The sequence below is a fragment of the Hyperoodon ampullatus genome (genome assembly GCF_949752795.1).
Source record: "Hyperoodon ampullatus genome assembly, chromosome: 4".
NCBI classification, from domain to species: Eukaryota; Metazoa; Chordata; class Mammalia; order Artiodactyla; family Ziphiidae; genus Hyperoodon; species Hyperoodon ampullatus.
In genome coordinates, this window is record NC_136917.1 from 175,371,481 (window position 1) to 175,398,957 (window position 27,477).

A 27,477-nucleotide genomic window follows, 5' to 3' on the forward strand; every position below is an offset into this window, starting at 1 on the left:
CGGAGCGCAGCGGGACCCGAGCGGGAGCTTCCGTGGACGCTCGGTGTCAGGACCCCAGCAGAGACGAGGCTGGGGCGCGCAGGTGAGGCCGGGCCGCCCCGTGGCCCGCTCCCCGCACAGGTGCCCCTGCGCATCCTCCGGGCGCTCCGCTCCCGCCTCTGACCCCGAAGGCTGCGGCCGAGGGGCGCCCGGCCGGGGCGAGCACCGTCGGGGGGCGCCGTCTCCCGCAGGCTGCGGCGTCTCCAAAAGTCGCCAACAGTTGGGGTGCACAGCGCCGCGACAGTGCCATTGGCGATCTTAAGGTGAGGTGGCCGAGAGGTGCGAGCCCCGGAGCGGGCGCGGGGCTGATGTGCGCCCCCATGGCCCCTGGCCCCATCCCGCCCCAGGCTCGGAGAGACGGGGTAGGGGCCGGCGGTCCCCGGCTTCCCTGAGGCGCTGACCCCTGGGCACCGCGGCTCTTTGTGGCTGACCCCTCCCTGCTGAACCAGACCTGCCCGGGGTTGGGGGCACCTGGGCAAGCGGCCCCCAGAGCCAATAGGGGAGATTTTCTCAGCCATCGCTTCTTCTCACAGGGCTTAGTCTTTGACTTTTAAGATGCGGCAGGGGTGCAGGGTTGTGGGGTGCTGAGCGTCCAGGCTGTAGGGTCGGACTGCAGCTCTGTATCTGTTCTGGGTGCAGAATCACACTTTCTAAGCACCACATTCGCTTTCTGTACCCAAACCTGGCCTCTGAGGCCGTGGTTTCATGGGTGGGGTGAGCTCACCCCAAATGCAGAGCTGGGGTCTCCCTGGCAGGTGGTCCCCGATGCGCCTGAGAGGGCCGCTGTCAGAGCAAACCGGCTGGGATCTGGTGCCTGCACAAGCCCAGCCCTCTCCACTGGACCCCACTGCAGGCCGGTCCCTCCCGCCTCTCCCCGCCCCCAAGTCCCTTCTGTCCCTTTTCATTCATCTCAGGAATGTGCTGTTGTGTTTGTCACAGAGACATGGTGCACACAATGACATGTTGTGGGATTCTGTTCAAACTTGGATGCAGAGGAAAATGACCCCTTTACCGCTGCCATCCTGCTACCTTCTGCTTCAGAGTGTGTGTGTGTGTGTGTGTGTGTGTGTGTGTGTGTGTGTGTGTGTGTGTGTACACATGCAAGCGTCTGCAGTTGAAACATCCAAACGCCAGAAGAGGTCATATTTGAAGCTGCCCTGGGCCTCGAGGGCCCACCTTGCTCTCGGCCGTGTAATTTCTGTGTTACACACTGTGTGTAATTTCTTCTGTTCTCCTTGATTATATTACCCAGAGTTTCATGAAGGTAACCTGGAGATGATTTCCCTGGTAAAGCTGCTACGTGCAGGAGCTAGTCCTGTAAACCCCCAGGTAAATCCTGACTGGAAGGATTTACCTGACCGGAAGCCCTTGTCCCTGCCCAGCCCTTCCAGGTGTGGCCACAGGTGGACGCAGAATGTGCAGCCATTCCTTGAAGGAAACTCTTATAATCGTTACTTTGAAACTTTGAATTCCTGTGGCTGACTCTGGCTTTAGAATTTTGCTTTTGACTTTGGTCTCTGAGTATAAAGAATGTATGTGCACTGTTGTGAAGACTTACTATTGAAAACTATTTGAAGATTGTCAAATTACTCCCTGGCAATGTGGGGAGTGCGGAGGTAGCATCTTGCATTATTACTAAGTTAGAGAGGACACAGCCTTGCACTCTGATGGGAATGGAGAGGGGTGCGGGGGAGGGGGAGTGGAGCAGTCTGTCCTGCGGTCTCCACGGCCTGTCTCCCGGCCCCACGAGGAGGGTAGCTCATCTCCTACTGTCCTCAACCCTGGCTGTGTCCTCTTGGGTGCTTGGAGTGCATTTGTCCTGCCCCAAAGAAATGGCTGGAAATGCCTCAGATCTGTGCTCACGCCACCGGGTGCATCGTGATCTGGCTACTAAATCGGTGCATTCCTGTGCGTTTCTCTTTCATGCTGGCTGTAGACCAAGAGGGAGGAAGCGCTGAGTCCAGGAGGCCATGAGTAAGAGCAGGTGCTCTGTGGCACTGATGTCTTCCGTGGTGGCCACAACTAAGGAGGCCAATGCCACGGGCCCGAAGGCGGTGGAACTCGTCCTGGTCAAGGAACAAAATGGGGTGCAGCTCACGAACTCCACCCTCCTCAACCCCCCGCAGAGCCCCGCACAGGCCCAGGACCGGGAGACCTGGAGCAAGAAGGCCGACTTCCTCCTCTCGGTGATCGGCTTCGCTGTGGACCTGGCCAACGTCTGGCGGTTCCCTTACCTGTGCTACAAAAATGGCGGCGGTGAGTGCGTCCCCCCATCCCTGCGCCCTCCTGCCAGCCAGGGCCACAAGGCTGGCATCTGGAGGAATGCAGCCTAAGTGGGGCGCAGTTTCCCCAGATGAACGTCCTGGAACCGTAGACGTAGAGCTCAGAGTGGTCTCCTTCCCTGACTGTTCTCTCCAGCCGAGGATGCTGAGGCCAGGAAAGCAGGATCCCTGAGGGAGTGGTCAGAGGCACCATGGCTCTGCTTTCTGTTTCCAAAGGTGACTTTCACTTTGGAAAAGAAAATTCTCCAAGGCCCAGAGAATGGTATCTTTGGCTGATTTAACCAGTGTTTACAAAACATGCAGAGGTCCTGGGCAGTTGCCGGCACCAAAGATGCCCTGGGAGTGTGCCCGTCTCCCTCCCCCTGCACAGCCAGTCCCAGAACTTCCATGTGTGGGCTTGAGGCAGAAAACTAAGAAATGGGCCAGGGTCACCACAAAAATTCAAGCTGAGAAGCAGTTAGGTTGGTGCCTGTTTCCTGTGAGTCCCCCGACTCTGCCACCCCCTGTCGGGGGTCACTCCATGCCACACACTTGGGGGGGGCTTCGGGAGACTTCCTTGGGGAGAGCCTTCCAGGGTGCCTGTGAGTGGGTCGGCATTTTGGCACCCCACTTGAGGCCTAAGCAGGTACAGAAGTTGCCCCAAGACAGGCATCACTCTGGGGTCTCCCTGTCTCCCCCGCCCCTCCCTGGAAGAGAGCCGAGACAAAGCCCCCTTATCTGAGGTGGAGCGAGAGGGCTTAAGGAGGCTGAGCCTGCGGGGGCCTGAACTTTGTGCCCTGAGCGAGGCTGCAGCCCTGATGGAGGCAGGCTCCAAATGCCAGGGGCCAGGCAGGGTCACATCCCGAGGATTCACAGCTCAAGACGGCAGACATCTCCACAGAGTGGGGGAGGGCGACACAGGGCAGGCCCTGCCACGCAGGCGGGGAAGCGACAGCACCCAGGAGCAAAGCCACGACGTGGGCTGACCCACAACTTGGGGGGGAGCTGACCGGAGTCCTTCAGGGATGCGCTGGGGCACGGATGACAGCGGGGGCCAGGCATGGAGGCAGGAAGCTCACCACCCCTGCCTGCAGGGAGCTTCAGGGAGAAACAGGGACAGGAGACGGATGACAACAGTCGTGCCCAAGACACATGTGGTCGGCTGGGACGGCTGAGCCCTCGCTCCAATGACAACAGGCCAGCCCATCCTCGGCCCCAGGCTGAACATGCTGTCGTGTCCCCCAGGTGCCTTCCTGGTCCCCTACCTGTTCTTCATGGTCATTGCCGGGATGCCGCTTTTCTACATGGAGCTGGCCCTCGGGCAGTTCAACAGGGAGGGGGCTGCCGGCGTCTGGAAGATCTGCCCTATCCTGAAAGGTAACGGCGGGGACGCCCTCTTGCACCTGGCGTGGTGTGGACCAGGGCAAGGCTGGAGCAATTTTGAAGCAAGTCAACCCCAGCTGTGTGCATTCAGTCCTGCTTTGCTAGGTGTCCAGGCACGTGGACACATCCTTTTAATTTTGGTCCTACTTTAAAGATCTGTAATGACTAAGGATTTGAGTGCGTCTCCTTGTTCCCAGGTGAGGCCAGCCTGCAACTGATGAGTAGTGGTTTGTCAAAGTGCTAAAATAGTAGAAGAGATAAACACTACTCCTCTCTCCAGATCTGTCGTCTGTCATCTATCATCTGTCATTCATCTCGTCCCCCTCCCTCCCTCCCTCTCCGTCCTCTGTCTCTGTCTCCTCTCCCCCTCCCTCTCCCTCTCATTCCCTCCCTGCCCCCTCTCCCTCATACACACACACACACACACACACACACACACGTGCGCATACATACGCACACACACACCAAGCAGATACGAAAGGCACTCAGACCGCCGACAGCAGAGGAATTCTCTCCTGTTTTCTTCAAAGACCTGCCAATGAGTCTTGCAAGAAATGGGAGGCTGCTCCATCAAGGCGTGTCCTCCAGCTGGGGTCCTGGAATTACTATTTGTCCCCGACACCCTCTTCCTGCTGAAGCCAGCTCTGGGGAACGCTCTGGAGTGACCTGGCTTTAGTGGTGGAGAAGGGGGCTGTTGTCCCTCTTGAGGCCCGAGGATGCTCCGTTTCAGGTTGTCTGGTTCATTGCCTAAGATAACCCTCACTGTGTGTATGGCATGGAAAACACCTATTTTATCGACTATAAAATAATTGATTATATTTTGTGGTCAATAATATTTTAGTGTGGTTTACCAAACCCTTCCTCTTTCTAAAAAGGAATTTTAAGTGGCTTAAAATAAAAAATGTATGCAGAGTTAATATTAAAAATACTGAACAAACTGAAATTTAAGAAAATTGACCTTAAGAGCTGTGATTGAAATTCACACTTGGTCTTGAGCTTCCTGGTAGCCAGACAAAAGAGGAACACGTCAAGTTTTCATTCATATTTTCACTGGAAGTGTTAGAGGGGACCGAGCCTGCCACCTCCTTGGGAGGGACGTTTCCCGTGGCACAGAATAATAGAAGAAACGTATCAGGTGGAGCTTTATTTAGAGTATATGATGATGTGTGAACACTGATCATTCACTGAACGAGCATTCTCAGAGCAAACAGGGCAGTGGATTTCGCGTGGCTGGGTCTTAAGTGACACAAAGGAAGAACTTGACGGCAGGGTCGGTGAGGGGCTGCCCTCGGGCGGCCCAGGGCCAGGGCTTCCTGGGGCTCTGTGGTCCTGGAGGACAGAGCTCAGAGGGACCGAAAGAATGGCTGGTGCTCGCAGCCACATTCCTAGGGGATCGTTCCTTCACGCAGGCCTCTGCGGCAGCTGGACAGCAGCGCCCTTGGATCGGGGACCCTCCGGGGCTGGTGTGCTGCGGCTGATGGGGCAAAGCCCACGTGCCCTGGGAGCCACATCAGCCTGGGGCACCCTTGTCCCTCTGCTGGGACAGCGAGAAACCTGGCCTGCCCAGCGGAGGGCTATCCACACGGCGGTGGGTTCAGAAGGCAGAAGCCACTCTCTCTCTGACCCTGGATTGGATCTGCTTTAGTGTTTGATCAAAGGCTCCGTTGAGTTCCCCAAACTTCAAGTGGAGGATTTGGTGTGCAGCGTTGTCACCTTCCAAAGATTTCCGAGCAGGCACCCACAGCCAGCTCACCACCACGGAACACCTTCCGTGACACACTGGAAGCAGCATGGCTTCCCGCCGACGTGGCTGCCGTGGCGAGTTCACGGGGAGCCGGCCTCTCCTAAGGAGCTCAGGAAGCAGAAGTGCAGTAAAGTTATTTCACGTTGATGAGTCCACGTGGGAGAAGGCCTTCTGAAGGAACAGTCTGGGTTTTGTCATCGCTGCTACTGAGCATGTTTTCCAAGAGGGACCACGGACCAGGGACTGTTTGCTTTTAAATAAATCACTCCTGATACTGGATCTGTTTAATATCTACACATAAATAAATTGTAGTCCCTCTCTTTTGGCTTTCAAAAGAGGAAAGAGAATTTTAATGAAGGGTCCTGAGCAGGAAAGTAGCTTCTCCTAAGGGCTAGACCCATAAAAAACAAGCCAAGCCACTCCCCGAAAAAGTCGGCTTGAAGGCAAGCCCCTCCCCGGCCACAGGCAGGCAAGACGGGACAGGGCGCCCACCAGGTTCTAAGGCAGTGAAGTTATAGTTATAGCCCAAACTAGTCCTGGCAACAAAGCCGGGAAAGAATGCAGAAACAAGAGAACTCTGCATGGAGCCTGATACAGTCAACCGCAGTGATGGGACCCGACAGTGCTTGTCCAGCACTGAATAGGGAGGAGGTCTCACTGCCAGACCATCTGTCCACCACAGCCAGGATGTCGCGTCTCCAAAGACTGCTCACCACTCTGTTCTGCTCCAGGAGCCAGGAGCCCCTCAGGGACTGTCACAAATTCCAGGGCTTGTGATCCTGGAAAGGGACTCTGACAAGCCCTGGGGGCCCCTGTGTGGTCATAGGTGACCCTTGGAGACCCTGGATGGTCATGCATGGTCCTGGGTGTTGTTGGGTAGACCCAGCTGACTCTGTTTGCCCTGAGTGGCCTAGAGGGGCATGGTTAGCTATGGGTGGCCATGAATGGCCCTGGACAGCTCTAGGTAGCCCAGGTAGGCATGGATGGTCTTGGAGGCCCTGGATGGTCCTGGATGAGCCTGGGTGGCTGTGGAAGAGCGTGAAACACCCTAGTAATCCTTTAGTGACTATGGGTGGCCCTGCATGGCTCTGGGAGGCACTGGGTGGCCTTAGGTGACCCTGAGTGGTTTGGGGTGGCCTTTGTCGACTTGGTGTTTTGTACCCTTGGGTCTTCCTAGATGGCCCTGGGTGGTCCTGGGTGCCTGCGGATGATTCTGATGGTTTTGTTTGGCCGGTGGCCCTGGATAACCCTGGGTGGAGTTGCCCTGGGTGACCCAGAGTGGCCCTAGATGACCTTAAGTGAGCCTGGATGACCCAGACTGGCTGTGAGTGACGGTGGACAGCCATGGATGGCCCTTAGTTACCCTGCATGTCTGAGGGTGACTTGGCTGTACCAGGGCGTCCCTGGATAGCCCTGCATGTCTGGATAGATGTCAAGGGCCACGGATGGTTTGGGAAGTGGGCAGCCCCTTCTCTGACCGTGACGCGAAGTCTGGGACCCACCCTTTCCCTCGTCTTCTGGCGTGTCTGAAGGCGCTGCCTGGTTTTAGGACAGCCCCGGTGGAGCTGCGACCTGTGAGGGGAGGGGCAAGGGTGAGCTGCTGATGGGGCCGTGCTCTCCCCACCAGGCGTGGGCTACACGGTCATCCTCATCTCACTCTACATCGGCTTCTTCTACAACGTCATCATCGCCTGGGCACTGCACTACCTCTTCTCCTCCTTCACCACGGAGCTGCCCTGGACCCACTGCAACCACACCTGGAACAGCCCCCGCTGCTCTGACGCCCGCGCCCCCAGCTCCAGCCCTGACCCCAATGACACCTTCAGGACCACCCCTGCCGCCGAGTACTTTGAGTAAGTGGGGGCCTCGGGGTCTGATGACACCCCCAGGGGTGGGGAGGGGGAAGCCGGGCCAGCCACCCGCCCCTGCTGCCTCCCGAGGATGTGGGGAGGACCCCTCACTGGGCTGCGCCGCGTCCCGTTCCTCTGGGCTCTTGTGGGCTTATTTCTGACCCCACCTCCAGCAGCTCAGCACGGCTCCTGCAGGGAGACCTCGCAGGGAAGGGAGACTGGATGGGCTGCCCCACCTGCTCCCCGCGGCCCTTTGGGGTCTTTTTGGGGGGGATGGCCTGTGACCCTGCAGATGCCGCAGGGAGGAGGTGTGTGGGGCTGGGCTCCGGGGGCTGCAGCACCGCCTCCAGAGGGGGCCGGGCTCCCCTTTCTCAGTCACTTTCCCCGTTCTCCCTCTGCTCATGGCCCGGCCTCCAGCCGGAGGCGGGATCATCAGACAGTTGCCCGAGGTCTTCCCTGAGGGAAGGCACTGTCCCACTCCTGGGGCCTGTGGAGCTGGGTGAGACACCAGGTGTGCAGGAGAGAAACTGAGCCTTCGGGCACTGGGAGAATGTGTCGTGTGGGGGTAGGAGTGACACCGCCAGAAGGGCAAGGGATGTTCATGGAACCTGCGGACATTCAGCATCTGAAGTTGCGTGTTTCAGATACTCAGGGTCTAAGTCCTTTGCTCTAGAATCCCCGCCACACGTGGGGAACGTATCTCCAGGATTGGCTGCTTCAGAAAGTGGCAGCGATGGTCAAGGATGGAGTGAGGCGGGGTTTGGGGGGCCTGGGGGGACCGCCGGAGGGATGGGTTTCCTTTCTCAGGCATTATTAGGAAGAGCATGGTTAGGGTGGGGATGAGGGTTGTGTGTGATGGGACCTGTTTAGTTTTTTGGAAGATACTCTTTTGGGCGCTTTGGGATTAGAGAGTGAAGGAGTCTGGGGAGGGCAGGGAGGGAGGTTCCGCGAAGGGGGGAAGAGAGGGGCCGCTGAGAACCCGCCTGCCCGGAGGAGGGAGAGTCCAAAGCCGGGGGGTGAGGGCCTGGGTCTCCAGGAGCTCTCAGGAGGGGGCGGGCGGGTTTCAGAGGACGGGCTGGAGACGAGAGTCCACCTGGGATGGGTCCCATCACATCTGCCTGAAAGACACCAATGCGGACGTACCCGCGAGAAATGGAAACCCAGGCCCTGTCACCTGAGTGTGTGGGCAGGACTCAGAGTGACAAGCAAGCAAGAGCTGATAGATTCGTCCAGGTAAAGGAGAGCAGAGCTTTCATCCGAGTTGCTTGTGCATCTGAGGAGCTTGCTGCCGCCGGTTCCTTACTGCATTTCCCAAACTTAAGAGCATCTCATGGACAGGTCAAAGCCCGGGCTGCAAGTACTCTCACCAGTGGCCCAGCTCTCAGGTTTAGTGTGTGATGGGAGGCGGGGGACCAGAAAAGAGAGAGGGAGGGGTGGGGACCCCTGCATCAGAAAGCAGAAAGGGGAGACACAGACATGGCTGTGGACGAGCGCCTGGGAGCATCCCACCCGTCCCACCACTGACAGACGTGCAGAGACGGCTCTTGCTACAGTTGGGTGTAAGTTATCATTTCACCAACAAAACGATGGCTAAGTTTTCAAGCTAGTGTGTCTTCTACAATTTTAAGATGGGTTTTGGTGCCATTTAGAACGTTTAGAAAGCTTTAAGAGATATCAAATGTGTCAGGTGAGGCCATTTGGGGATACTTACCTTTTGTTTGGGAGGTGTGGAAAGAGTTGATTTATCTAAGTGATTTTTCAGATGAGAAAAATAGAGGGAAAAAACTGATTAGTCAATGATTTATTATTAAGAATGCTAGAAGGAAACATATGTGATAGGTGAATTTAAAAAAAAAAGAGCTCACTAGTGAAGTCTGTTTGGAAATCCCAAGTCTGGAAGAGAAAGATTGAGCTAGAAAGCTGCCTGAACCCTCCATGTACAGGGCTGTTAGCAGGAGCAGATGTCCAACCGTAGTTGGAGGTGACCCTGGGACAAAGGCGGGGCCTTTGAAGGTTTACAACGAAGTCATAGATCATTAACGACACGATGAGTTATTAAACTGAACTGATGACACACCAGGTGATTTCACTAACGGTGGTGACTGGGTTTTCCTGAGACAGGCCCCACTGACTGTCAGGTCTGCAAGGGTTTTCTGGAATGTAAACCCACTTTATAAAGTGGATCTTTGTGGAAAGCATTACATCTTCTTGAAGGCACATGTAATTAGGGAGCTCACGTCCCGCCATGAAATTCCAGGATAACTATAATCATTGAAGTAGTAAAGCTGTAAGTGCTACAAAGTGCGTGTGGGCTTTGGAAACCCCAAAATTGGCCCCTGTAACTCCAACTAGTGTTAAATTTCCCTCAACTCCATAAACACTTATTAAAACCACCTTCACCTACTTTCTAATATAAATTAGAAAGCTATATATTTAAAGCTACAAACTTGCCTCTAAGAGACTGCTTTAGCTGCTTCCTGCACATTTAATATGTTGTGTATTAAAGTATTCCCTGATCTGCCTTGTGATTTCTTCTTTGATTCACAGGAGATTTTTAGAAATTTGTTGTTTGACTTTAAAATATTTGGAGGTTTTCTAGATATATTTCTGTTATTGATTTCTAATTTAATTCAGATTTGGTGAGATAATATATTTTAAAACCTCATTATTCCTAAATATACTGAGATTTGTCATATTGCCCAATATATGGTTTATCCTGGTAAGTATTCCACGTGCACTTAAAAAGAATGTGTATCCTGCTGTTGTTGGGTAGACGTGTTGGCTAGGTCCTGTCAGCTCCTAGTGCTGTTTAAGTTTTCTACATCCTTACTGTTTATTTGTTCTATCAGTTACTGTGAAAGGGGTGTTGAAATCTCAATTATAATTGTGGATTTACCTATTTCCTTCACAGTTCTATCAGTTTTTGCTTCATTCATGTATCTTAAAGCTCTGTTCTAAAGTGCACACATGTTTATGAATATCACATCTTTTAATTGAGCCCTTTTCCATTATGAAATGTCCCTCTTGGTACTATTCCTCATTCTTTTTTTTTTCCTTTATTTTGGCTACGTTGGGTCTTTGTTGCTGCGTGCGGGCTTTCTCTAGTTGCGGTGAGTGGGGGCTACTCTTTGTTGTGAGGCGTGGGCTTCTCACTGCGGTGGCTTCTCTTTTGCGGAGCACAGGATCTAGGTGCGCGGGCTTCAGTAGTTGTGGCACACGGGCTCAGTAGTTGTGGCTCGTGCAGGCTCAGCAGATGTGGAGCACGGGCTTAGTTGCTCCGCGGCATGTGGGATCTTCCTAGAGCAGGGCTCGAACCCGTGTCCCCTGCATTGGCAGGCGGATTCTTAACCACTGTTCCACCAGGGAAGTCCCTATTCCTCATCCTGATGTCAGCTTTGTCTGATATTAATATGATCACTCCAGATTTCCTATGAATAGTGTTTACATGGGATATCTTCTCCATCCTTATGTTTTAAACCTGTACGTATCATATTTGAAGTGGGTTTCATGTAGACAGCACAGAGTTGGTTCTTGCTTTTCTATTCACTATGACAATCTCTGTCTTTTAATTAGAGTGTTTCCAATCAATAATTTTCAGTATGGTTAGGGTTTAGTCTTTCATCTTGCTTGTCCCACCGGTTCATTGTTTCTTGTTTCCTCTGTTTATTTTCTTTGGAATTAATTAATTATTTTGGCTTCCACTTTATCTACTCCATTTGCTAATAAGTTCTAGCTCTTCTTTTCTTGTTTTGTTTTGTTTCCTTGGCCACACCACACAGCATGTGGGATCTTAGCTCCCCGACCGGGGATCAAACCTGTGGCCCCTGCATTGGAAGCGTGGAGTCTTAACCACTGGACCGCCAGGGAAGTCCGTCTAGCTCTTTGTCTTAATTTTTAGTGGCTATTACAGGGTTTGCAATCTACATCTTTAAGTTATCACAGTCTACCTTCTCCTGACAGTGTGGCCCTGGGCCAGGGCTGGGCTTCTGTGGGCTCCCAGCGTGCGGTGGCCCACCTGCTCTGCTGACCTGGAGGGTGGGCCCTGCATCTCCACTAAGGCTGGGGTCCTGGCCTTTCTGGGGTGGGGGGTGAGGGGTGGGGGTCTCCAGGCCCATCAGGCCAGGTCCCTGCTGCCATGCCGAGTGGGGGAGGCAGGTCTCTGCACAAGCACAGCCCCCTGTTCCAGTTCTGGGCATGGAGGCAGCCCCCCGAGGACACCCATCTCCTTCCTCTCCAGGCGCGGCGTGCTGCACCTCCACGAGAGCCAGGGCATCGACGACCTGGGCCCTCCCCGGTGGCAGCTCACATCTTGCCTGGTGCTGGTCATTGTCCTGCTCTACTTCAGCCTGTGGAAGGGAGTGAAGACTTCCGGGAAGGTGAGGCAGCAAGGCTTTCCAGCTGGGGAGTGGACAGGTGGGCCGTGGTGGGTTGGAGAGTGGACAGGTGGCCGTGGTGGGTTGGGGAGTGGACAGGTGGGCCGTGGTGGGTTGGGTAGTGGACAGGTGGCCGTGGTGGGTTGGGGAGTGGACAGGTGGGCCGTGGTGGGTTGGAGAGTGGACAGGTGGCCGTGGTGGGTTGGGGAGTGGACAGGTGGGCCGTGGTGGGTTGGGGAGTGGACAGGTGGGCCGTGGTGGGTTGGGGAGTGGACAGGTGGCCGTGGTGGGTTGGGGAGTGGACAGGTGGGCTGTGGTGGGTTGGGGAGTGGACAGGTGGCCGTGGTGGGTTGGGGAGTGGACAGGTGGGCTGTGGTGGGTTGGGGAGTGGACAGGTGGCCGTGGTGGGTTGGAGAGTGGACAGGTGGCCATGGTGGGTTGGGGAGAGGACAGGTGGGCTGTGGTGGGTTGGAGAGTGGACAGGTGGCCATGGTGGGTTGGGGAGTGGACAGGTGGCCGTGGTGGCTTGGGGAGTGGACAGGTGGCCGTGGTGGGTTGGGGAGTGGACAGGTGGGCTGTGGTGGGTTGGGCAGTGGACAGGTGGCCGTGGTGGGTTGGGGAGTGGACAGGTGGCCGTGGTGGGTTGGGGAGTGGACAGGTGGCCGTGGTGGGTTGGGACAGGTGGCTGTGGTTGAAGAATGATGTCAGGAGAGTGCTTTCAGCGTGAAGACAAGCACAACAAAATATTTTTGCTGATGAAAATATTTTGGTCATTATCTGGGCGCCCAAAGCAACGATGACCAGAATGCCCCCGTCACTCGGGCTAACACTTGCAGTGACTTTCCAGCACCTGAGAGTCTTCTGATGACCACAGGTCCTCTCCTCCACTTCCCCCACGGCCCAGAGTCCATCTGTCACAAGTGATCCAGGTGCCCATTTGCACAATCAGTGCAAAGCACTCACATCTCCCTCATCAGGAATTCAGCCACTGCTGCCTGCTGCCATGGCCCGAATGCAGAGAAGGAGGGCTCCTTCCTTGACAAATTGTTTGTCCTATTTTAATCCCTGGGAAAGACAACATACAGGATAGAAGGCACTGGACAGTCTCGCTCCAGGAGGCATTTGTTGAGCTGGTGTCCTGTGACTGATTGGGACGCCGGGCTTCCCAATCTGAGGCCCCCCTCTCTGAGCACAAACCATGAGGGTGACCCTGTGCCCAGCCATGCCAGCCGGTGGCCGGTGCGCCCTGGTGACACTGTGCCCTCCCCAGGTCGTGTGGATCACAGCCACCATGCCGTACGTGGTCCTCTTTGCGCTGCTTCTGCGAGGCATCACCCTCCCTGGGGCCGTGGACGGCATCAGAGCGTACCTGAGCGTGGACTTCCATCGGCTCTGCGAGGCCTCGGTGAGTACGCCCTCCACTCGCGGCCCCAGTCCACGTGGGCTGCCAGGTGCATCATGGGGCTCTACATCCCAGGCAGGAGACCCCAAAGGCTGCAGCCGCGCAGCAATTCTCACTCACCCCGCTGTGTGCTGGGCCCACCCAGCAGAGTTCCCTGTCCAGGTGAGAAGGGGCCGTGTGGGCATAGCGAGCAGCTGAATGAACCAGAATAAGGACATTAGGGGACCAGGTCCCCTAGGCTTCTGCAGGGAGAGAGCGGGCGTCGGCTGCCCCACGACCTCTTCGCTGTGGGCCGTGCTCTCCCTGGAGGAATGCTCCCGGCTCCTCGGATGAGCACCTGGGGGGCCGCCCGGTCTGTCCCCGAGGGTGTTGCCGCTCGGCTGGATCACAGCCACGAGCTCTGGCCCCGGATGCATCCTCGGAGCTGGGCTGAGGCTGCGTGAACTAGGGCCCCCCCTCGGGGAGCCAGACCTTGATGGTCAAACACCCCGGCGCCCCCCGCATAAAGGCGTGATGTGACCGCATCGTGGCCAGAACTTAGTCCACAGTCAGGCTGCAGGTTTCCGAGAAGGGGAGGCAGACGTGGCTCCGACCCCAGGAGCCCTGGGAATGGGGGGCGCTGGCAGGGTGGAGGTCGGGCGCCGAGGGGCAGCGAGAGGAAAGTGCCACGGTCTCGGCGCCACAAGCGCACAGGCGAGGGCAGCCGTGAGCAGTGCCAGGCACAGGCCGGGCAGCCCACCCGAGGACCGAGGCTGTGAGGGCAGCACACGGGTCTCCACGGAAGGCTAAAGGGAAAGTCCGTCCAGCAGCGGGTCCAGGGCCCCACAGCTGCAGAGCCAAGCCCGGGGAGCTGAGAGGTCAGCAGGGCATCCGTCCATGGGAAAGCCCACGGCAGCTGGGGGGTGCTGGCAGGAGGAGGTGGCCTCGGGCATCCAAGACCAGCTGGGCGTGATCTGGAAGTCAGGGAGAAGTGGGGCGTCAGGCAGGAAGGTCAGGCAGCACGAGAGTGCGCGAGACAGATGCCAGGGGTGCAGAGAAAGCAGAGGAGAGTAGGAACCGGTGGTTGTCACAAGTGAGGTAGATTGGCAGATGGATGAGACAGATGATAGAGTCCAGGTGGACGGACGATAGATCACAGACAGGCAGCAGGTGACGGACGATAGATCACAGACAGGCGGGCAGCAGATGACGGGTGGATGACGGAAGGACAGGCGTAGGTGGTGGGCGACGGAGACACACAGGACTGGACCTGACCTGAGTGTCCCCGCCTCTAACAGTCCTGTCAGCTAGGGAGGGCAGGAGCAGAGACCAGGACAGAGCAGGCCCACAAGCACTGGGCTCCTAGGAGGCCGCGGTCCCCAAAGGACAGGTCTATGCAGTCCCCAGCTCAGAGGGTGGGGCCGTTCCTGGTCCCTCCGTGGGGCTCTGGCTGACTTTGCACCACGTCCTGGGCCTCACCAGCTTGGCGGCCGTCCTGAGCTGTCCTCCCAGGGCTGCTCCGGGCCCAGGGGCTGCCTGTACGCCCTCTCCCAGGCTCAGGGCAGCCTCCGTCAGAGACCAAGCAGCCCCGGCACCCTTCCCCTGGGGCTTGGCAGTAGGGGGCCAAGTCCCACAGGCCCCGAGGGGATGTGGTTGGAGACTGGCCCAGATCGGGGTGCAGGGCCCCAGCACCATCCCAGGCTTGTCCCTGACCACCCCCTGGGGGTTCAGCCATGGTGGCTCAGTCCAGAGGGGCTGCAGGGAGGGGCCTGGCCAGGTCCTCACTGGTCCAGGCCGGGTGGGAGCAGAGGTTCCACTGAGGGGCCTGCCCAGCAAGCAGATGGGTTGGAAGTAACTGTCGGCTCCGCCCTTCTTGTGCCCCTGGCACCAGGGGCCCTGTGCTGCTCTGACGTGGAGGCTGCCCTGCATCCTGGGGGCCATTTCTAGATCCCCATGGGGATGAAGGGGACTGCCTTCGGGGTCAGCGTCACTGTCCTCAGTGGCATCCAGAGGCCCAGCCCTTTCAGGCCGTCCAGACTCAGTTGTTCATCTGCAGCTCTCGTGGAGCTGCTCCATCGGACAGGCGGGGTCTAGGCTGGGACAGACAGAGTGCTGTCCGGGAGGGCCCCATTCCAGCAGCAGAGAGGAGGACGGGAAGTAAAGGGAGGGCAAGTCCAGGTCAGTTCTGAGAGGCTGCCCAGGCGGGTCCCAGGGTGGACCGTGGCCTGGGTCTGGAGCTGGGTCCTAGGAGCGGCAGTGAGCAAAGGCCTGGACAGATGGCTGGGAGGCGTATCCTGATGGGTGAGCTGCACGTGCAAAGGCTCTGGGGTGGCCACTGCCCACGGTGAGGACCTGGGGTTGAGAGGAGATAGGAGTCCCCCGGCGACACCGGCTCCTGTCTGCAGCTACCTGCCCAGACGAGCTGGCTGATGACCAGCACAAGGGGGCCCCTTGGCCCCCTGCCCACCCGGCCACTCTAGGCCTTGAGGTGGGAAACATGCTGTCCCCAGTGCTGGGGTGACCCCAAGACTGGGCGTGCTGCCCAAAGGACCGAGCACCACTGGTCCTGGCGTGTGGGCTCCATGTCCAGCCCCCTCACTCAGTCACACTCAGGCCAGCTGCCCTGTGTCCCCAGCTGGGGAGCTCTGGAGTCACTGCCTGAGGACCTCGGCCCACAGGCCTGCACCACGGGCTGTGGGGACAGCCCCCAGGACCTTCCGGGACAGCCCCCAGGACCTTCCAGCACAGCAGGTCTGGCCAGTCCCCCAGGGTGTGTTTCCACTCTCCTCATCCCTGCCCCAGGCTGTGCAGGGCCAAGGGGGGCCTACATCACCATCACCAGCTGGTCTCCACATCACCCTGACCCAAGAGGGTCGTGTCTGACTTTTAAAATACCTCCTTGGTCCAGTATCGACTGCAGGCCTTCACTTGTCATGTGTGTCAGCACCCAGATGTCACCTGTGCCACCCCCAGCAAGCGCACAGGGTCAGAGCCACGGTCGGCTCCACAGGGCTTTCTTCACGTCCCGCCGTGTGCTCACCCTGTGCTCACCGTGCACTCACCCTGCACTCACAATGTGCTTCCATGGGAAGGACAGAAAGTGGGTGTTGGTGGGCACGTGTCTGATTGAGGCACGCACGTCACACAGCATTTTCATAAATTACTGCTGTTACCAGGGTCACGGGCCAGACCAACCCTCACCAGTTGGAGTAATGGGAAACCGCAGGTCCTGCAACAAGACGCAGCCCCCTGTGTATCAGGCTCTCTCGGGCCAGCAACGCGGGAAAGGTTTATTCCCTGAGATGACATTTGCTTGTTGACAATGATGTCGAGTTTAAGTTCGACCCTGTTCCTTGGAGCCCCTGGCATCGAAGGTGCGGCCGTCTGTGGGACCACCCCATGACCGCCCCCTGTCCTTGGGCTGGCTGAGCCCCCCCGCAGGGACCTCTCACCGCCGCTCTGTCTGCCTCCCCGCTCCGCGCAGGTCTGGATAGACGCCGCCGTCCAGATATGCTTCTCGCTGGGAGTGGGGCTCGGAGTGCTCATTGCTTTCTCCAGTTACAATAAGTTCACCAACAACTGCTACAGGTGAGTCCTGGGCTCCCGCGAGAGGGTCCGCAGAACCAAGTGGGGACACAGCTGATCTGCGGGGGCATCGCTGACTTTAGGAAATAACGTGTCCCTGGATGAAGGGGGGTGGAAATGAGCTGTGCTTGCAACTCTAAGCCAAATGGCTTTTAAAGTGGAAATTGACCAGGGAAGCTCGAGGCACAGTGTTGATTGTGGCTTTAAGGGAGCGTCGAAGCAGTGAAGATGCTGATCACCTCGCTGGGAGGAGGCGTCCCGGACCGCCCCCCGCCCCTTCCTCCGCCCCTCCTCCATCCCCTGCCCACCCAGCCGGCCTCATCCTCCCAGCACTCAGGGTCGGTCTCCTCCCCCACGTGCCCCACGAGGAAGGGCCTGCATGTGTGCCCACCTGGCCTGCACCTAGGGACCCTGGGCCCCAGGGACATCCCAGACTCTGTGCAGAGGCCGCCGGGGACCCGGCACCAGGACAAGCAAGAAAGTGGCTGCACTGTGCACCCAGAGCTCTGGCAGCATCTCAGCTGGGGCCACCCAGCCCGGATGACTTGAGTGACCTGCAGCCACTTGCTGGCCCTGAAATCCTTCTGAAAACAGAGAAAGACTTTCATCCAGGACTGCTTTCTTTGACCTTCGTGAGCCTGTATTTATTCTCTTTCATATCATGAGGATAAAAATGCGGTAAAAATACAAAGGCGGTGTGCACAACAAAATGGCCAGACTGACTACTACCCAGAGGGCCACACAAAGGTGGAGTCTGGATGGCAGGGCCAGACAGCCCCTGCCTGAGCCCACCCTGTGCCCACCTGGGTCTGTGCACCCTGCCAACAGCCTTCCACTCGGGCACCAGGAGGGCTGACCCCACACTCCCCCCCACCCGCTCTCTGAATTCTCAGCCGTCAGAGTGGGGCCCACAGGCCAGCAGCATGGGACCCCCAGGAGCGAATGGGAAACACAGCATCTGGGGCCCACCAGACCCGCCCCGTCAGAACCTTCATCTTAACAAGCTCCCCCGGAGACATCTCAAAGCCCCGCCTGGCAGCCCCTGTCGAGCAGGGGTAGGGACCCCTGTGGTCGTCTGTGCTGCCCACCTGGAGCCCCAGCTTTGCTGGTGGGACTGTCTCGCCTTCAGCACTGAGTCGGGAGTCCCAAGAGTCCCTTGGTCCCCAGGCAAACATGGACGGGCCGTAGGGCCTGGCCTAACCAACGTCTGGCCAGAGCCCAAAGCCGCTCAGTGGGGGGTCCAGGTGGGAGGTCCTGTCACCATCACCCGGTGCCAGCCTCCCTCCCGCAGGGCAGCCCTGCACAGCCTCTGGGGCTGCAGGAGGGGTTGGCCTGCTCGACTGGGGAAGCGCCCCCCGGAGCTGCCTGCCCCAGACGCAGTAAATTACGAATAATGACTGGAGATTGCAGCGGCTCCAGGCCGGGTGCTGAGACAGCACGTCTTGTTCCTGCAGAGACGCGATCATCACCACCTCCGTCAACTCGCTGACGAGCTTCTCCTCCGGCTTCGTGGTCTTCTCCTTCCTGGGGTACATGGCCCAGAAGCACAGTGTGCCCATCGGGGACGTGGCCAAGGACGGTGAGTGCCCCGGGGCAGGCAGGTCCCCCCTACCCCGCCCGCTCCCGAGGTTCAGGCTGCCCAGTTCTCGACCAGTGTTTTCCCTGCAAACCTAGAGGGAAATGCAGAGGCCTCCAGAGCCCTTCCCAAGAGCTGCTGATGCGACTGAGAACAGGATCCTGGGTGCAGCGCACCCACCGCCTCCCCGCGCCCCCCGCCCCTGCCCCCTCGAACCACCGTGCTGCATGCAGAGGCTGGGGCATCTTTGCCCCTTGTCCCAGTGCGCCTTGCAGAGGCCACTCGGCTGCAGGACGAGGGTCTGGCTCCCCTCACTGGGCGACCCCCGCCGTTGTTTACACCTGGCCAGGGACGTGAAGCTCAGGGCTCCGAGTCGTTCCAAGCGGCACGGACCTCGGTGTGGTCAGCCAGGAAGAAGCTGGGCTGGTTTGGACACAGCAGTTAATCTGTTCCAAAGCTTTTCCTCCAAATACCCAGTGGCCATGGCACGTGTAGATGGGATTTGGATAATAGCCGAGAATCCCCTGAAGTCTCTGGACGCGGTGACAACAGAGACCCATGTTCCCAACCTGCTCACCATGCCGACACGGACACGGAGTGTCTGCAAACTAGGAAGTTAGCTGAGGGAGAGTGGGCGGGGGAGGGCATGGGCCCAGGTGACACAGGGACCAAGCTGGGCTCCGCAGGAGAGAGCCCCCGGGGTGCTGGGCAGAAAGTCACGGCTTAGGCAGCCTGAAGCTAGGTCAGTCCAGGACCCCAAGGCCTCCCGCGACGGCTGCCACCCTCACCGGCCAGCAGGATCGTTCTGTGCATGAGCCAGGAGGGGCCTCCCCCGAGACCGTCCCGGTCAGGGGTGGGCCCCTCCCTTCCCCTGGGAAGCCCCTCTTCTCCGGGGGGCTGGGGGACTGATCTCCTCCTGGTCTTCTCACTCTTGAGCGGGAGGGTGGCCTTCAAGGCAGGGCTGAGGGGGACAGACGGCCACCCCCACCTGCGCCCCGAGCTCTCAGCAGGTCGGCCCCGTCAGCCCATCCAGTTCTTGAGAATTTGAGTGCTGGGAGCCGCACTTTTTTTGTTTTCAATTTTTGAATTTTATTTTATTTATTTTTTTATACAGCAGGTTCTTATTAGTCATCAATTTTATGCACATCAGTATATACATGTCAATCCCAATTTCCCAATTCATCCCACCACCACCCCCGCCGCTTTCCCCCCATGGTGTCCATACGTTTGTTCTCTACATCTGTGTCTCAATTTCTGCCCTGCAAACCGGTTCATCTGTACCATTTTTCTAGGTTCCACATATATGCGTTAATATACGATATTTGTTTTTCTCTTTCTGACTCACTTCACTCTGTATGACAGTCTCTAGATCCATCCACGTCTCAACAAATGACCCAATTTTGTTCCTTTTAATGGCTGAGTAATATGCCATTGTATATATGTACCACATCTTCTTTATCCACTCGTCTGTCGATGGGCATTTAGGTTGCTTCCATGATCTGGCTATTGTAAATGGTCCTGCAATGAACATTGGGGTTCATGTATCTTTTTTTTTTTTTTACAACTTTATTGGAGTATAATTGCTTCACAATTGTGTGTTAGTTTCTGCTTTATAACAAAATGAATCAGTTATACATATACATCTGTTCCCATATCCCTTCCCTCTTGCGTCTCCCTCCCTCCCACCCTCCCCATCCCACCCCTCTAGGTGGTCACAAAGCACCAAGCTGATCTCCCTGTGCTATGCGGCTGCTTCCCACTATCTATCTACCTTACGTTTGGTAGTGTATATATGTCCATGCCTCTCTCTCGCTTTGTCACAGCTTACCCTTCCCCCTCCCCATATCCTCAAGTCCATTCTCTAGTAGGTCTGTGTCTTTATTCCTGTTTTACCCCTAGGTTCTTCATGACATTTTTTTTCTCTTAAACTCCATATATATGTGTTAGCATATGGTATTTGTCTTTCTCTTTCTGACTTATTTCACTCTGTATGACAGACTCTGGGTATATGCCCAGTAGTGGGATTGCTGGGTCATATGGTAGTTCTATTTTTAGTTTTTTAAGGAACCTCCATACTGTTCTCCATAGTGGCTGTATCAATTTACATTGCCACCAACAGTGCAGGAAGGTTCCCTTTTCTCCACACCCTCTCCAGCATTTACTGTTTCTAGATTTTTTGATGATGGCCATTCTGACTGGTGTGAGGTGATACCTCATTGTAGTTTGGATTTGCACTTCTCTAATGATTAGTGATGTTGAGCATTCTTTCATGTGTTTGTTGGCAATCTGTATGTCTTCTTTGGAGAAATGTCTATTTAGGTCTTCTGCCCATTTTTGGATTGGGTTGTTTGTTTTTTTAATATTGAGCTGCATGAGCTGTTTATACATTTTGGAGATAAATCCTTTGTCCGTTGATTCATTTGCAAATATTTTCTCCCATTCTGAGGGTTGTCTTTTCATCTTGTTTATGGTTTCCTTTGCTGTGCAAAAAGCTTTGAAGTTTCATTAGGTCACATTTGGAGCTGCACTTTGAAAGCAGGAAACAGAGGTTTGGAGACGGGGCAGACAGACCCCTCCAAGACTGCGGTGGGAAAGCTGGGGGCTGGGGTGAAATCTCAGCAAGTGTTTCCAAATCCATACTCTTTCCTGTAGGAAAAAAAAATCCAATATAGGCAGGAGAAAGGGAACATAATGCAAATAAATACAGAGCAGTGAAATTTACTCACTGTTGCATTTATGCACTTTCACCGCTCTTTTGCCCTTTATTATGATAAATAGCAATAGTTTGCAAGAACCTCCATTAACCCCTGAAGTAAGCTGAATGTATTCTATGCATTTCCATGACAAGCAAAGTAAATGTCATTTATAGCTCTAATTCTCCAGAAAACAGGGTGAAATGTTAACCCAAGAGCAGAAATGAAAGGTGAGGATATTGGCCTTGCGTTCAGCCGAGCGTATGGTTCTCGTCCTGGGTTTGTGGCATTTAGACTGTAGAGCTTTTCAGACGAGACACCCCTTCGCTCCACAGCGGAAACCCTGCTCCCTCCGTGGGGTTGGGACTCGCAGAGCACAGGCCTGACACCAGGGCTCCTAAGAGACCTTGGGAGGTGGACCCTGGCTCTGGCCTTTGTTTGATTCTCTAGAAGGATCAGTAAGTGCCCTGTTCCTAACAGCTGGCACCCAACACAGGCCCCGCTGAGGACGAGGGAACCGAAAAAGTTATGTCACACCTCCGTGATCAAGTGCTCGGGAGACGGTGCCAGTGAGCTACATGGCACATCTTTTTAAAGTTACCCATGAAAATGATCAACTAGCAGTTTCCTGTGGGCATCTTTTTTACTTTGGGATCATTTGCAGCCAAAGTGCCTGAGTCTTGGCTGAGTCCTGAGCCCCTCCATCCCCACCTCCACCCAGATCCCACCTGCCGGGGGGAAGGGAGCACGTGCGTTTCCCGCGTGTGCCCATCCTGACCCGGCAGTCGCACTCCCGGGAGAGTATCAAAGGGACCGTCAGAGGAGGCTCGTACATGAGCAGAAACACACCGCTTTGCCAGGAGCATCTGGAGAAGCCCTCGCTAAGCTGTGGTATCTCTGTAACACTGCGTGGTTTCTAAAGATGATACTCTGAGTTATACGTTGGCACAGAAAAATATCTACAGTGTGGGCTGCATGACCCACAGCGTGCCCGTGTGTGTAGGCAGTGCACGTGTCCACCGCAGGCACCAAAAACAAACCAGGAGGCGCCCCGAGTGCTTGGAGGGAGGAAGGGTAGGACCCCTGGAAGCCCCTCCTGCCCTCCCGCTGGCTGTGCCCCCTCCTCTCCCAGGGCCCGCCCAGCCCCGGGAGACGGTCAGGGGCTGGAGGGGAGAGAACAGAGGCCCTCCCTCCCATGGATCCGGCTTCCGTTCTCCAGAGTCCTGGGCCCTGAATTCCAGGAGGGAGGGCTTTCCAAGGAGAGCGGAGAGAGCGGAAAGAAGGCAGTAGGCAGGGCGTTGTGCCCCCTTGTGGTCTCCGGGTGGGGGTGGGGCGTGGCTGGGGGTGACGGAAGCAACGGCGGGGTCTGCTTTCAGGGCCGGGGCTGATCTTCATCATCTACCCCGAGGCGCTTGCCACGCTCCCGCTCTCCTCCGTCTGGGCCGTGGTTTTCTTTGTCATGCTGCTCACCCTGGGAATCGACAGCGCCGTGAGTGACCTCGGTGCTCCGCGTGCCGTGGGCCCACCAGTGACAGCCAGCCCTCACGGGGCCAGGCCGGCCCCGGATGCCCTTGCGGGTCTCCCAAAGCCCCGTGCCTGCACAGCGCCCCTGCGTGGGAGGCAGGGTCCCACAGTAACTGCAGGGAGGCTTCGGACCAGCTCTCCCCTCTTCTCCCCCTGGGGGGAGGGCACAGCAAGCCCCCTGCGAGTCCTAAACACACAGGCACAGGGCCGGGGGCAGCAGGGCAGTGCAGGAAAACGAGGCAATGGGGTGACGGGACACACAGGGCCCGGGCAGCCTGACTCACGCCTTCCCTGCCCCTCAGCCGCCAGGAGGAAGGGTGCCCGTGCGGGGTGGGAAGTGGAGGCTGCAGCCGGGCCCTCTGAGCATCCTGTAGCGGCCCTGCGTGCGCATGGGCGCTGGCTCGGCAGGCGGACTTCCTCGGGCTACTCCTCCACGTGGCCTGCTGGGACCGACAGCCGAGACCTCAGGCCCCACGTTCATCCGAGCTTCCTGGAAAGTGCAGAGGACCGCGGATCCCCACTGTGACAGCCGGTCACGCACTGTAGCCCTCCACCTCCGTCTCCCCGTCAGCCTTGTCACCTGCCCACTGGGTGGGCACAGCCCTTGGTGGTGACTCCCATAATCAGCACGTCCTGGAGGGGGTGGTCCCAACAGAGCAGGGCAGAGAGGCCCCCCAGCTGGCCGGGCCTCGCGGGTGACACCCCATCACGACAGCACTGAGAGTCAGGAGGGCTTAATCAGTGAGGACATGGCCAGGTCCTCCCCGGGAGCAAAACTAAGCTGTGCTTGTGGGACAGACACTTGCTTAGAAAAGCCCAGCAGAGCTGAGCCTTTGTGGCGACGCAGGGGACGGTATTACGAGGGCCACGTAGCACTCCACCCCCTCTGGCAAATCCTCACCAGAGGACAGGGCATCCACCCCAGGTCCTCCCTCTCCAGTGGCCGTGTGTCCACAGCAGCCCTTGCCGAGGGTGCATTCTGCACCCCGGACACCGTGCAGCTCCTGACTCTGTGCGCGTCCGTCGAGTTACCCGTATGGGGGCCTAGGCGGGGCGCAGAGCGCCGGCGCCGCCCCCAGCGCTCCTCTGCCCTGTGTCGGCTGCAGATGGGCGGGATGGAGTCGGTGATCACCGGGCTCATCGATGAGTTCCAGCTGCTGCACAGGCACCGTGAGCTCTTCACCCTCCTCATCGTCCTGGCAACCTTCCTTCTCTCCCTCTTCTGCGTCACCAACGTACGTACCTGCGCACCTGCGCTCGCCCGACCGACGATGTCTCCTTAGCGTTTGGTGTTGGGCAGCAGTGGTTAGCGCTGTCAGACCAGACAGAACCACGGCATTCCCGAGGGCTGCACCCCTCCAGACAACCCGCGACCTGTAATACGCGGGTGGCTGTGGTCACTCTCGGGGTGGCCTTGAGCACATGCAGGGAGCCACGGTCACTCAGCGTCACCATGGTCTCACGCGGTCCCTGGGTGCCTGAGCACTTGGTCTGGAGTGTTTCGGAACCTGGACAGCTCTCTGGGAAGAGCCCGTGGATTTGTGGGGCAGGAGGGTCAGGGGAGGCCTGTCGGGGGGATGCAGGACCCAGGTCCTCCCCCTCACAGAGGCATTTGCTTTGCTTTCATCCCTAATTGCTGGGGGGGGAGAGTTCTTCTTTTCCGGAGTAGATGGGTCCCTACGTAGCTGCTTGTGGACTGAAGTTTAGTGATTCAAATAACACTCTCCAGGGAGTACAATAGAAGTCGTCTGTCAGCTGACACTGCGGGCCAGGTTTCTGCTTTGGCAGGCGCACTTTGGTGGGCGAGGCGTGCCGCACCGGGCACCCCGGGTTCAGCAGGCGCTCCCCACTCTCTCCTAGGGTGGCATCTATGTCTTCACGCTGCTGGACCACTTTGCGGCCGGCACGTCCATCCTCTTCGGGGTGCTCATGGAGGTCATCGGGGTGGCCTGGTTCTACGGTAAGGACGGAGCTTTCCTCGGGGGACTGGTGTGCTCCAACCGCAAAGACCCAGCCCCTGTGCCGTCACTGCGAGCGGCCGGCCCGGCGTCCTTGGGCTTTGTCACTGTGCTGCTTCCTTTTTGGCAAAACTGCCCTCCACTGTGGTCACCACACATCACAGAGGAGGCTTGGCACCAGCCGTTCAATGGATCAGTGTAGACAGCCTGGACGGCAGCCCGAAATCCTTACCGCGGTCAGAGCACTCAGTGTGGCCACAAAATCACGCTGCTGGTTCTTGAGGAGGAAGGATTTTCAAGGACGCTGGGACACTGGCCGGTGCTGGAGGCGAGGTCTCCGCATTTGCTGAGCACAGTCGACCAGCGCCGAGGTGGCAGGGGGGCAGGCTGAGTGGGCTTCTCTCTGGGGACGTGCCACTAAGGCCCTCAGCAGGCGGGAGGGGTGACGGTAGTGTCCAGAGAGCCGCTGTCCAGCGTTGGGCCAGAACTCCTGACCCTGCGCGGACAGCACCACCTGGACCCAGACCACCCCCCGCCCTGGTTCAGCGCTCATTCGTGGATTAGGACTGGGAGCCCCTCGAGGTCAGGGGCCTGCTGGTCAGCAGGCAGCCCCTGGAAGAGGCACGGCCCAGCCTGCAGCTGTGCTGCCCGGCCCCTCCTGGGGTGCCCGCCACGTTTCCTGGGATGTCCTGCTGTAGGTTTGACAGCTGCAGAAGCTGTGCCCTTTCCAGCCTGCTGCCCGGACCCACCTTGCTCTCTCTCCGTTTCTTTCCTGTGACCTGGGGTCATGGTGCCACTCAGCTCTCCTGGCCAGGTATCTGTGGGGGAGTTTGCAGTGAAAGCTCGAGATAACGGGCACACTCCCCTGCATGTGTATGTGCTTCAGCCCAAAGCCAAAGGCCTGTGCTGTTCGAGAACCACAGACTCGCAGCAGCCCTGGTGTCACATGAGGGGGTCATGGTCTCTGCCTCGGCCCTGGAATTATAACCTGAGAAGCATGCTAGCTTTGAGAGGCTTAACCTGGCAAATAGTTCATATCCCAAGAATACTCTTCCAATTATATTTACTTTTCTACAGAAAAGGGAAATACCAAGCTCTCTGTGATTGGCACCTGGAATCAATACTTGTCTATAGCTTTAAATTATAATCTCCCCACCTCAAAATAAAACCTCAGAGAAGGAGAGAAAGTGCTTCAAACGTATCCCACAGCCATGAACGTGGGGCTGGCGGAGACGGGAGGCAGGCTGGCCCTGCAGGGACCAGGTGCTTCCCAAAGCCTCCAAAGACAGAGGTCACGCCGTTTCTCCAGACGGCCATTCGCACCCAGCACGCGCCCACCTCTCAGTGCCCCCAGGTCCCTGTGGTCTCAGAGAGGATGACCCGGCGCAGGAGGGGCTGGCCTGCCCTGGACCTGCTTGAGGGCCCGAGGGGCCTGGTGGACACGCCCATCTTTGCTGGCCTTTGGGTTCAGCCTCCTCCACCCCACTTCTCCAGGGTCCGAGTCCGGGATCTGCTGATGGGGTTGGAGTGTGAAGAGGGGATTCTGCGTGGAGGTGTAGCTCTGCTGTGTCCCCGCATGTGACACAAGACTCGGCCAACCAGCTGCTGTCACATGACCAGAGGCCAGGCCAGGCTCAGGGCAAGAGAAATCACTGTAAGATCTGGAGAAAGCTGCGGCACATGGAGCTTCTAGAAGTAGCTTTCCTTACAAAAGAATGACTGTTCACATAAACGGAATGTCGTTCAGCCTTAAGAAGGGCATTCTGATGCATATGCTACTACAACATGGATGGACCTTGAGGGCATTCTGCTCAGTGACATAAGCCAGCCACAGAAGGACAGATCCTGTAGGAGTCCCATGAGGTCCCTGGAAGAGTCAGGTTCACACAGACAGAAAGTAGGATGGGGGCGTGGCATGGGCTGTGTGAGGGGATAGGGAGTGAGCACTTAATGGGGACCGAATCTCAGTTGGGGAGGATGAGAAAGTTCTGGAGATGATGGTGGTGGTCCTCGCACAACAGTGTGAATGTATGTAATGCCACTGAGCTGTGCACTAAAAATGGTTAAAATGGTAAGTCTTATGTTATATATATTTTACCATGATTTTTGTAAATGAACAAAAAGTGATTACAGAGGGGAAGCAGGGATGACCGTGAGCCACGGGGAGGAGGAGCTGAGATGGGAGGAGGGCGGAGGCCCCACAGGCCCCCTTGGGGTCATCAGTGATCCCAGTGTCACCATGGGGACATGCGTCGAGCCCGGGTCAGCAAGACCCCTGGGTGGCTGGGTGGGGCGGCCTGGGCACCAGTGTGCAGCCCGAGCTCCAGGTCTGCTGGGGGTGGCCCCGGGGTTGGTGGGGGCCCGGCGGGGCCCGCGTCTCGGGCAGATGCCGTGCTGACCGCCTGCTTGGCCACCTCCCCGCAGGCGTGTGGCAGTTCAGCGACGACATCAAGCAGATGACCGGGCAGCGGCCCAGCCTCTACTGGCGGCTGTGCTGGAAGTTCATCAGCCCCTGCTTCCTCCTGGTGAGGCCCCTCCTTCCCCGCTCCCCCGCCACCCGGTCCAGCAGGGGCCACACACGCCTGATGCTGGGGGAGGGGCTCGGTGCTGCCCAGGGACCAGGGTCTCCACGGGCGGGAGTCAGCAGGTCACTGGACTCAGGCAGGAGGGCAGGCTGGCCCCCCACATCCTCTGGTCTCCTGAAGATCCCCCTACGACTGGAGCCACTGAGAAACCACTCATGGGAGGCAGGGGTCCCACCCGATTAAGGCCCGTGTGCGTCCTGCTCTGCCCCTGTGCTTGGAGGGCGTCAACTGACCTCTGCCTGGAGGCCCAAGGGAAGGGTGAGAACCTGGGAAGACAGGTGCTCAGATGCGAGGCCGGACGGGAGCCGCTCAGGTTCTGTGACAGCGCGGCCCCCAGGGCTCCCCAGTAGCTGCTGTCGTCCAGGCCAGGGGTCCGCAAGCTCGGGCCTGCGGCCAGGTCCACCCACCGCCTGTTGCTTTGGAACACGGCCGTTCTGGTTCATCCACGCGTCCACACCACAACCTCAGAGCCAGGTGGCTGTGGCCGAGCCCCAGTGGCTCACGAAGCTGGAACTGCCTGCCCTG

General features: G+C 57.5%; 1 protein-coding gene across 1 annotated transcript in view; it reads left to right on the forward strand.

The window, feature by feature from the left end:
- Nucleotides 1-2,009: 2,009 nt before the first annotated feature.
- The window catches only part of SLC6A3 (solute carrier family 6 member 3), a gene marked incomplete at both ends in the record, with an annotated part of 32,659 nt that continues 7,191 nt past the window's right edge, over nt 2,010-27,477 (forward strand). The window contains 11 exons of the mRNA XM_079703930.1: nt 2,010-2,295; nt 3,546-3,677; nt 7,055-7,280; nt 11,515-11,653; nt 12,921-13,055; nt 16,516-16,619; nt 18,071-18,195; nt 22,262-22,374; nt 23,516-23,644; nt 24,270-24,369; nt 26,792-26,892. Of these exons, the coding sequence (XP_079560056.1) occupies nt 2,010-2,295; nt 3,546-3,677; nt 7,055-7,280; nt 11,515-11,653; nt 12,921-13,055; nt 16,516-16,619; nt 18,071-18,195; nt 22,262-22,374; nt 23,516-23,644; nt 24,270-24,369; nt 26,792-26,892 (1,590 nt within the window). The remainder of the gene's footprint in view (nt 2,296-3,545; nt 3,678-7,054; nt 7,281-11,514; nt 11,654-12,920; nt 13,056-16,515; nt 16,620-18,070; nt 18,196-22,261; nt 22,375-23,515; nt 23,645-24,269; nt 24,370-26,791; nt 26,893-27,477) is intronic.